This window comes from Scardinius erythrophthalmus (genome assembly GCF_964197995.2).
Source record: "Scardinius erythrophthalmus genome assembly, chromosome: 20".
Taxonomy (NCBI): Eukaryota; Metazoa; Chordata; class Actinopteri; order Cypriniformes; family Leuciscidae; genus Scardinius; species Scardinius erythrophthalmus.
Genome location: NC_138240.1, coordinates 12,136,456 through 12,148,221, shown reverse-complemented (window position 1 = coordinate 12,148,221; position 11,766 = coordinate 12,136,456). Strand labels below are relative to the sequence as shown.

The 11,766-nt window shown below is 46.3% G+C and overlaps 1 protein-coding gene across 1 annotated transcript; it reads right to left on the bottom strand.

Annotated features, from left to right (window-relative positions):
* Positions 1 to 795: 795 nt before the first annotated feature.
* On the bottom strand, positions 796 to 11,766 carry LOC308680493 (transmembrane protein 26; the record flags this gene model as incomplete). The annotated part of the gene is made up of 3 exons (XM_081348626.1): positions 796 to 2,355; positions 4,051 to 4,195; positions 11,573 to 11,766. The coding sequence occupies 3 exons, from the start codon at positions 11,764 to 11,766 to the stop codon at positions 1,720 to 1,722; spliced, it is 975 nt and encodes a 324-aa protein (XP_081204752.1). The 3' UTR covers positions 796 to 1,719.

Genomic DNA, 11,766 nt, shown 5'->3' with positions numbered 1-11,766 from the left:
TCCCAAACGTAAGATTGTTGCCTATCATAATAGTAGAATAAGTACCCATTCTAAAATACTTACAGAATAAATCATTTGATCATTTTCCTGGTTGTTATCTCTTTATTCTCCAAACGTATCTACATACATCTGTTCGTACTTAAGGCCTACACTATAACGAAGATATGCTGTAAATTCGTTTTACTTACGCAGTACTTTGCGGGCTGTGACACAAAGCGTAGCTCTTTCTTCCCTTTTGGAACTGAACCTTTTCAAACCAAAGAGAAGAACTGTATGCCTTCCTTTCCTCTTTTCTTCTGTCTATCTAGGGCAGGTCGTTGTTTAACCGTTTGATCAGCTGACTGCGTGTCTCCTCCCACGAGTTCAAATCTCATTAAAGCGTGCAGTTCATCTCTCTCCTCCAACAATCTGCTCTTCACTCTCCTTTCTTTACCTTTTTCTTTCTCGTTATCTCACTCTCGATCCTCGCCGTATCCAGTAGGCTGCATTACAGTCTCCACAGTGCACTCGATTTTGGGGAGAGGACTTTGAAAATAAGAACGTGAACTCTGGGGAGCCAAGGGGTGACAGAAAAAGATGCAGAACAGTTTCATTGTGTTACGTTGTTGTCAGGGGACTTTAATTGTTTCTGATTTATTTTAATGCAGAACCGAGAGAGAGAGAAAGACAGACGTGGGGGGGGGGGGGGGAGTCTGTTCCCCTGTTTTTGTCTAGTTCTTTTGTCACAAGCACTGTCAGACTTCACAGGAATGAAAGATTTTGTGATAGAACAGCACTAATGACAGAGCTCTCTTTGAGGTGTTTCCCTCCGTCTTTCTTTATTCACGTCTGTCAGGTCTCTCTCTGAGAGCCTGTCAAAACAAACAATAATCACAACTACACATGATATGTGTTTTTATTCTGACTGATATCCTAATTAGCTGCCGTTCTAATTAACCACAAGCAAAGGTCAGGTTTACTGCTTTAAATCCCATGATTGACAGAAGCTGTGTGTCCCAATCTCACTGATTTTTTAGCAAGCTATATGGTCTTCATGACAGTACTTCAGTCTAATATGTCATCGTCAAAAACATACAAGAGTTCTGAGCAAGGAGAAAGGCTTGAACTTTGAGTAATGAGACAGCCGTCGACAGATCATTCACAAACATCAGGAAGCACTCAGGAGCTGATTTGTTACCTATTGATGTTGGATGCTTAAAATGTCACAGGTTGCTGTGTGCAGACAGTTTGTGTCAGGGTACCGTTGAAGAGGCGTCACGATCTCCAGAGCAATTTCCAAATTTCATCATAGCTCTGTCCTTACAATGAGTTTGCTCACACTACCATCTGCTGGCCTCAAGTGGTAGCAATTGTGCTGTACAGTGCAGTCCATGCTGGCTGTCAGATTCTTAAATAATACAATCTCAGAATCAAGATGTTTATGATAAGGATGAATATTAAGTAAGTTTAACCTTCCTAAACGTTAAACCTTACAAGGCACTTTTAGTCTGAATACTGTCTACACAGACAGACAGACAGACAGACAGACAGACAGACAGACAGATAGACAGATAGATAGATAGATAGATAGATAGATAGATAGATAGATAGATAGATAGATAGATAGATAGATAGATAGATAGATAGATAGATAGATAGATAGATAGATAGATAGATAGATAGATAGATAGATAGATAGATAGATAAAGTCTCAGTCTTTTCAGTATGTGTGAATCTAATCTATTCCTGACAGCTGGGTTCTATAGCCTCTCCATCAGTCCATTCTGAGTGTCCATGAGATGGGTCACATGACCGACTTCCACCCCCCGGATTGCTCTTCTCAAAGTGGACAACACAAATCCTGTAGACCTCCAGCAAAACAACGAGGATGTTCTTGCATGTGAAGAAGATCATCAGCTGGTTCAGAACATTCTCACGTATCATGAGGTACAGACGGTAAATTAGGAAAGGTCCATCCTGCAGACCCACCGTTAGCAGAAGGCTCCAGACTTCACTCGAGCAGCAGGAAACGGTCCAGCCAGCTCGGCCATGCTGGGCGGCCTCTGGATGATCTTCCTCCTGGACTTTGGGGTGGCTGGTCTGGGTAAGAACAAGAGGAAACTGCATCAAGGCCCAGGAGAACAAACTTAGCCCAACAATGATCACGGCCTCCTTGGTTTTCACTTGTGGCTCCTTAAAAGTGTCAAAGATGTCCAGGATATCAGCTCCAAGCCCCACGTAAACCATGAGGAGCTGAGATAGCTGGTCACGTGACATGTCGCCCTTCGGCATCAGCCAGCGGCCCAGAACCAACACGATCAACATGGTCTGCTCCAAAGCTTCCACCCAGTTCTCAGGATCAAGTTCCGCCAACCCCTGTCTCACACACACACACACACACACAAATAGGTTAATCACCATGGTAACAGACCAGACAGCGAGAGCACACAGCGAGGCTGTGATAATTTGAATGGATGAATCAAAAAATGTTGTTCAGATGTTATTGTAATACCAGATTAAAAAGGTTCAAACAGTTTATAAGAAAAAATGATTGCTTTGACTCATTGGAGTGCTTGAACAAAAGATCCATTGGAGGATTAACTTAATGAAATAGGACAACTGAGATGATATGGTTTCCCAAAAAGCTTTTCAGTCAAGTCACTGATTAGCTTTTTGCAGCATATTCTTACAAAACTTCCTGTGAGCTTTCCACCCACCTGAACGCAAGACAAAGAAAATATCACAGTCATTAGTATTAAAAATATTCAGATTCAAAGCTGTCAGGACGAAGTGAAGGTAAAGTCTGAGCCTTTAAAAACAGTATCAAGTTTCAATGTGTAACAGCATTATATGCAACATATTAGAGCTGGGATATAAAAAAAAAAATATATATATATATATATATATGTATATATACATTTTTAAAACCATGAGCTTCAGTAAGTTTCAGATTAATTTGCCAGAGCCTAACAAACCTAGAAATTGTAGTATTCCGGATACATCAAACTGCAGCCGAACTCGCAACACATAATATAGGAACACATACAATTTTACAAGAAGAATAAAATAATTCTTTATTCTTCTAAATTAACCATTTATTATTATTATTATTATTATTATTATTATTATTATTATTACAATTGATTTCTAACTTCAGAAATTAAGAATATTTAGTATTTCCAAAAATACTTCTTAGGAATCTTTTTTTCTTTAGATTATTCTTTAAAAAAATGTTTAATTAAATGCCAAAAAGGTAAGATATTTAATTAATTTATTGGGTCCATACGAATAGAAAGACAGCTGACGATACATTTGCATTTTCATATAAAGTCAGACAACATCAAAGCCTGTCATTTTTTTCTAAAACAAAAATGAAGATGTGAGAAAATATTTGAGAACTTTTACTTCATTCTTATGACATTTTTTTGCAAATATTTTTTTCTGAAAAAGATTTTAATCTGGATTATAATCCTGGAGGAAGCTATTGGTTTAGTTTTTATAGTTTTAGAGTCAAGTTTTGCGGTTAAGACGTTTAAAAATCTGTGCCTGAATCTTTCCCAATAGGCCCTGAGAACTCTTTTTAGACAAGACGAGTCAGTGTTACAGGGAGCCGCCATGTTCAGATCCGTAGTGGTGGGATTATTAGTGTGTGGGTTTGTGATTTTTGTACAATTCACACAGGTCAGAGGTGAACCTGAGCTCTCTACCACTCCTTATCTATCAATCTTCTGCATTTATCCCCCCCCCCCCCAGACACTATACAGAAAACAGTCCACTTGTGCTTTCCACGCACAAATCAATTTTATGTTTTATGTTTATTGCTTTCCCAGAAATATGAGTACTGAAACATCCAACACAGCAGAGAGAGAGAGAGAGAGAGAGAGAGAGAGAGAGAGAGAGAGAGAGAGAGAGAGAGAGAGAGAGAGAGAGAGAGAGAGAGAGAGAGAGAGAGAGAGAGAGAGAGAGAGAGAGAGAGAGAGAGAGAGAGATTCTAAGTGATTTGGTTCAAAGCTGAACTCATTTTTATTGGTGAGGTCTGAGTTTTATTGTTAACGACTGCTTTCCACCCACCATTGTTAGCGGGATCTGTGAGAAGAATTGTGGGTCAGAGTTTGTGCTCGAGTTGATGGGCAGATTGGACTGTAGGAGGTTCAGCTCCAGGAACCAGACTGATGGAATCACAGTGCAAAGGTAGAGAAACACCATAGGTGAGAACCTGCAGACGAGTGGAAGAAACATCACATTAATGGATGGACACATTTGCTTATACTTTACTTTCTACTTGTAAAGTCACCAAGTAGTTCTATGTGTGTCAGATGCATCTGATTGGGTGGTAAAGCTGGGTCACACTACAGAGTCCAGTGCTGTAGGCAACCCAGCCCAACGTAGACTGCAAATTACTCCCATTAGCTATGCAAATCCCCACTGACACAAGCAAGCCTCTCTAAAGAGCACAGAGACTTCAAAGTGTAGTGTGCAGGAGAGAGATAGCATGCATTGAAAAGTAGTACGGGAGCGAAAGAGAGTTATAAAGGATGAGATGGAGATCATGGTAGAGTGAAGGGGATGATGAGAAAGACGAAGGGAGGGAGGATGTTCTCAGCAGGTCCTCCGTCCATGTCAGTGGGAGGGGAGAGTCTCATTAAAACATTTCCTAGCACAGCAATCTCAATGTACATTCTTAAAGTCTGACTGAACGCGACCATGTGCCGATCTGTGTGACTGCAAAGGTTGCGGAGGCAAAGGTTGTTTTTCTCCGTCGCTGTGTTGAGAGAAAGGGTTATTATTATCACCCGTCCCCGCAAGACAGACTGAAGTGCCGAGCTTGAAGAAACGAGAAAGTAATTTCCCACGTTCTCGTTAGTGTTAATCATGGCACCCCGCTTCTAAGCCCCATGTCTTTTTATACCAGAACGTCTGGAGTAACTCAGTAAAGTTATTTTAAAAAGGCAAAACAGAGTGTCAAGACAATTGGCAAGGCTATTTTTGCCAAACACAACATGTCCCACACAGTCAGAAAAGAGTCCTTAATAGGATAGTTCACCAGAAAAAGACAAAATCTGTCATCATTTACTCATAGATAGATTTACACACATGTTGTTCCGAACAAATATAATTTTCTTTCTTCCACAAAAGATGTAATTTCTATGATAAAGTGTTCAGTAAATTACCTTTTTTTAAATTGTCGATCAGGTCAGAGACCTGAAAAATCCATTTATATCATTCTAAAGTGACTGCCTTCCTGTTAATATTCAACATGTTTGCTTTTTGTAGTTACACTACTGTTCACTACTGTTTGTTGTTGCTTATTTTATGAAAGAAATCCATATTTGTATTCATCAAGGATGCAGTAAATTGATCAAAAGTGACAGTAAAGACATTTATAATGTTACAAAATATTTCTATTTTAAATAAATGCTGTTCTTTTCATTTTTCTGTTCATCAAAGAATCCTGAAAAAAATGTATCATGGCTTCCACAATATTATTAATATTGTTTTCAATAATAATAATATAATAATTTAAGAAATGCTTCTTGAAAACCAGATCAGCATATTAGAATGATTTCTGAATGATTGGCTGCTGAAAATTCAGCTTGGCCAATACAAGAATAAATAACATTTTAAAATACATTAAAATAAAAAACTACTCGGTTACTATCGTAACCTCAGTTCCCTGAGATAGGGAACGAGTATTGCGTAGCTATACGCAGTGGGGAAACTCCTTTTCCTCGATTTACTGAAGCTTTTATTTAAAACGCATTTGCAGCTGCACAGCTAGCACATTGAGCGTGGCTCGCTCATAGGCTGTGCTGCAGCAACTGCTTAAACCAATGGCGCGGGCGCCTCAGACAGGCCACCAATGAACAACATTGTACGTCAGAGCTCCCAAAGGGGGCGTGGCCTTAGTCTATATCAGAGCCCCGCATTCGCCATTATAGCAGGTTCCACGACTGAAGCGACAACTCATCAAGTTACTATAGTGCAGCCGGCTACGCAATACTCGTTCCCTATCTCAGGGAACTGAGGTTACGATAGTAACCGAGTAGTTCCCTTTCGAACGGTCACTTCGTATTGCGTAGCTATACGCAGTGGGGACGCCATGCAAAACGCCGCACCAACAGTAACTGGTTGCCACTGAACTCAGGACCCCTGAGCTCAACAAGTCCGAACCATATAAAATATATTTATATATATAGACCAGACACCGTCGGGCCTTATAAAATATATATGTCAGTATCAATACCAACCCAATATACTAATGAACCCGGACACCATCGGGGCTATTTAGTAAATTAGAAATTAACCAGCAAGCGGGTTTTATATATATGTGAATGATTATGCACAGTACACTGTAGAGAAGACCGGGCACTGCCGGGTCTTCATCATACTGAAAGCACCTTCGCATGCAGAGAAGGAACTTCCATATTATAGAATTTCATAAATGTGGAAGGCGAGGACCAGCCGGCCGCATCACAAATATCCTGAATAGGAAAACCAGATGACCAAGCCCACGAAGAAGCCATGCCTCTAGTCGAATGGGCTTTAATACCTATGGGGCAAACCTGACCCATTGAAGTATAAGCCATAGATATAGCATCCACAATCCATCTAGACAGCCTTTGCTTGGTGACTGGATCGCCTTTGGATCGGCCACCAAAGCAGACAAATAGCTGTTCTGACTGCCTGAAAGACGCAGAACGCTCCAGATAAATTCTCAGTGCCCTGACAGGACACAGAAGATTCACCTCCCCATCTTCGGCAGAGGGGGGAAGGGCTAATAACGTAATGACCTGTGCTTTAAACGGAGTTGAAAGCACTTTAGGCACATAACCATGCCTGGGTTTGAGAACGACCTTAGAGTCACCTGGGCCAAACTCCAAACATGAAGGGCTCACAGAGAGCGCCTGCAGATCCCCTACTCGCTTGATAGATGCCAGTGCCAGCAGGAGAGCAGTCTTTAGCGAGAGAGGTTTCAAATCAACCGACTGTAGCGGTTCAAATGGTGGGCCCTTTAAGGCCCCTAAGACCCTGGAGAGGTCCCATAGGGGCACAGAAGGGGGCCTGGAGGGGTTAATCCTCCTAGCACCCTTCAAAAACCGCACCACCAAATCATCCCTTCCTATCGACTGGCCAGCTATCGGGGCATGATGCGCTGCAATAGCTGCCACATACACTTTGAGCGTGGACGGGGAGCGGCCCGCATCCAACAGCTCCTGCAGGAAGGATAATATTGTATCTACCTCACATGACTCTGGGTCCAGACAGTTTTTCGAGCACCAGCTGGAAAACACTGACCATTTCAAAGCATATAGGCGCCTAGTAGACGGGGCCCTGGCTTCGGAGATAGTGTTTAGGACCTTCCTTGGAAGGTCCCCGGGTACCCGTTTAGGGGCCACACATGGAGGGCCCATAAATCGGGACGCGGATGCCATATCGTTCCTTTCGCCTGGGAGAGGAGGTCTTTCCTCGTCGGAACAGGCCAAGGGACTGTGTCTGATAACTGAATCAGCTCCGGAAACCACGGTCTGGATCTCCAGAGAGGGGCCACCAGCAGGACTGGGCACCCGCTCTCCCTGACCCTCTTTATGACTTGTGGAATCATCGAGACAGGGGGAAAAGCATATAGGGGGCGATTGGGCCAACGATGGGTCAACGCATCCCTGCTCTTCGAGAAGAACATCTTGCAATGAGTGTTGGATCTCGAGGCAAAAAGGTCTATTTCGGCCTCTCCGAACACACTCCATATCAGACGAACCGTCTGAGGGTTTAGGGACCACTCGCCTGGGGGAGTGTTGCCCCGTGAGAGCATATCCGCGCCCAGATTCTGAACGCCCGGGATATGCATTGCTCTCAAAGAGCGCAGATTGCTCTGTGCCCATATAAGGAGTTCTCTCGCTAGGGCATACAGGCTGCCTGACCTGATGCTGCCCTGGCGATTTATATAGGCCACCACTGACATGTTGTCCGTGCGGACCAGGATATGGTGGCCTTTTAGGTTTGTTAGTAATGCTTTCAGGGCCAAACCAACCGCTTTCATTTCCAGACAGTTGATGTGTAAGCTCTGCACAGTAATCCCATACAGAGTACTGGCGATGCTGCTGCCATGAGGCCGAGAAGTTTCTGAAATTTTTTCAGGGGCGCGCGCTCTCGCGCTCTGAACGAGGCTGCTAGCGTCTGCACTGCGAGCGCGCGCTCTCGTGTGAGCCGCGCTGTCATCTCCACTGAGTCTAAAACTGTGCCCAGAAAAACTACAGTCTGGCTGGGTGTCAGTTTGCTTTTGGCAACATTGATTGTGAGACCCAGGCATTTCAAATGGCCGAGAATCAAATCTCTGTGAGCTACCAGCTCTGCTCTCGATTGTGCTAGCACCAGCCAGTCGTCGAGATAATTCAGCACGCGCACTCCCTGATGTCTCAGGGGAGAGAGCGCTGCCTCCATACACTTTGTGAATGTACGGGGTGCCAGGGACAGGCCGAAGGGCAGGACCGTGTACTGATAGGCTTGACCCTCGAAGGCGAATCTCAAAAATGGCCTGTGACGAGGGTTTATCTGAATATGAAAGTACGCGTCTTTCAGATCCATTGTTACAAACCAGTCTCCCGGGCGAATTTGCGCTAGGATGTGTTTGATAGTCAACATTTTGAACGGCCGTCTCATGAGAGCTTTGTTCAAATGTCTCAAATCTAGTATGGGTCTGAGACCGCCGTCTTTTTTCGGAATTAGAAAATAACGGCTGTAAAACCCTGAATATGTTTGTGCTGGAGGGATTAATTCTATCGCCCCTTTTGCTAACAAATTCTGTACTTCGGCGCGAAGCACGTGACCCACGCTGCTTCTCACTGAAGACTCGACTACCGCCTGAAATTTTGGGGGTCTGCGAGCGAATTGGAGCGAGTAACCTCGCTTTATAATGTTTATGACCCAACTCGACACACCGGGGATGGCTTGCCAGGCCTGCACCCGTGTGGCTAGGGATTGAACCACTGAATGGGATGAGTCGCCTACACTGTGGGGACTCTCTACCTTTACATTGTGATTTGTGCACATATCGAATGTTTGAGTGACTGTACCAACTTTTGCTTGTGGGGAAGTCATTCTTACAACATGGAGGGGGCCACCTAGTGTAGGGGGACCGTGAAACCATGGGTTGTGTTTGTGAAACATGCTCTTTTTGTGCTTTATTTGGGTCGCCGTGAAAACGGCGTTTGTTTGTAGAGGCGCGCTCACTGCTGCGGGCCTGTTTACAATAATAAAATCCCCAGCCGCCTGAACTAAACAGGGAGCTGTGGGAAGTATAGCGGGTCTTTTTGAGGGTGGTCCGGCTAGTGCGAGACATGAGCCCTCTCGCTTCATCCTTGCTAGGATGACTTCGGCGGAACCGGTTCACTCACACCGCTGGGCCGCGGGCCTTGGCGCCGGGGCATCGGGTAGCGCTTTGTCGGTCTCGGCTGGCGGAAGGTATCAGCCGCAGGGCGGGGCTGAGATACCTGCTTTGCCGGTCTGACCGGTTGCGGCAAAGAGGCTGGCTTGGTCTTGGACGCCGAGCTAGAGCGTTTCGGCAGGAAGTGTCGCATTGCCTGGGACGCCTTCTGTGCCTCGGTGAATCTCTCCGAAAACCCTTTGACCGCCGGGCCGAAGAGGCCGGAGCTGGACACGGGGGCGTCGAGGAAACGTGTCTTGTCCGTCTCCCTGATCTCCGTCAGATTCAGCCAAAGGTGGCGCTCTAGCACTACCAAGCTAGCCATACTCTTACCTATGGCCTGTGCTGTAGCCTTCGTAGCACGCAAGGCTAGGTCCGTAGCGCTCCTCAGATCGCTGAAGGCTTCCGGATCCGGGCCAGTCTCGTCCATGGACTGGAGGAGCTTGGCCTGGTAAACTTTAAGCACGGCCATGGTGTGTAGAGCTGATGCAGCCTGGCCAGAGGCGGAATACGCGCGTCCGGCGAGGGCTGATGTAGCTCTACACGGCTTGTTGGGGTGGGTAGCTCTAGCTCGCCAGCTAGCCGCCGTGTTCGGGCACAAATGAGCTGCCACAGCCTCCTCGAGGGGCGGCAAAGACTCATAGCCCTTTTCCGCTGCACCGTCCACTGAAGAGAGTGTCGCGGAAACCGATGAACCCACCCGTGCTGAGTAGGGTGCTCGCCACGCCTTAGTCAGCTCCTCGTGGACCTCGGGAAAAAATGGCGCTGGTTTGTGACGTGGGGCCTGTTGGCGCCCCGAGAGAAACCAGCCATCCAGCCGACTACGGGGCGGCTCCTCGGGCGAGGCCCACTCGAGGTCGAGGTCCGTGACAGCCTTAGTCAGGATCCGAAGCATTTCGGCGTCGGAGTTAGTCCTGGTCGCTGAAAAACTGCCTGATGCCTCAGAAGCTTTGGCGGGGTCGAGAGAGCCCGGCCATTCCTCCTCAGACGCAGTAATCGACAGGCTGTCGTCGTGTTCGCCCGATCCTCCGAAGGAGACAAGGCCCGCCACGTGGTGGGGGGGGCGCAGGTCTCCCTCGAAGAAAACCGGTGAGGGTGTCGTCTCTGGAGAAGGCGAGGCACGCGGGGACACGGCCGGCGTGCTTTCGCTTATCTCCATGGTCTCGGGGGGCCTTTGGCTGCGGCGCTTCTTCTTCCGCGGCTTAAGTAGTGCCGGGAAGGGAAGGGCGGGTGACGCGGCATCGCCGTCTCGTAAGAGAGCTAGCCGGGTGCGCAGCACGGAGATCGGCATGCTTTCGCAGGCCTCACATCCGCCGGCGGAGAGCGCATTTTCCGCGTGGGCAGCTCCCAGGCAGGAAATGCAGCTCGCGTGTCCATCAGCCTCGTGCAGCTTGAGTCCGCACGTGGCGCAGGATGAAACAGGCATAATTAAAAGGATATGATCGTCGTTGTCGCCGGATAGCCACAGGTGAGACGGCGTCAGGGGGAAAACGGCTTGAGTGCGTAGTCCGCTGAAAAATGCTCGCTCAGGCTGAAGGGCTTGTACTACGGCGAAGCTTGCAGTATCGGTCAGAGACATGCAGTTGTCGCTGAAGGAGTGAAATCTGCTATAATGGCGAATGCGGGGCTCTGATATAGACTAAGGCCACGCCCCCTTTGGGAGCTCTGACGTACAATGTTGTTCATTGGTGGCCTGTCTGAGGCGCCCGCGCCATTGGTTTAAGCAGTTGCTGCAGCACAGCCTATGAGCGAGCCACGCTCAATGTGCTAGCTGTGCAGCTGCAAATGCGTTTTAAATAAAAGCTTCAGTAAATCGAGGAAAAGGAGTTTCCCCACTGCGTATAGCTACGCAATACGAAGTGACCGTTCGAAAGGGAACAGATATTTTCAATTTAAATAAATAGCCTTGTAAGCATAAGTGATTTCTTTTAAAAAAAAACCTTACCGACCCCAAACTTTTGAACGGCAATGTACCGTATTTCTGGACTCCATTTTGACAAAAAATATATATATTTTATAACAGTAAAAAAAAAAATTCTTTCTCTTTGCAAAAGAAAGAATTCTATTTTACAGCAATATGCACTAATATGTAGAACTCTGCAAGAATTTCAATGACATCAGGGTCATTATATTTGTGTGTATGATAGAACTGTGATAGCATAGTAACCTCACCATTTCCATTCTGCATTGCGTGTGTATTTGATTGTGATTGCCATCTCGACCCCGAGCAGTGCCACCCCCGTCAGCAGCAGCCAATAGGAGGACTCTCCTGTCACCTCCACGACCCGCCACACCGTCAGGACGCCATGCACCGCGAACAGGAAGCGGCTCAGAAGAGCCAATAAGATGTTCAGAACCCGGCACAT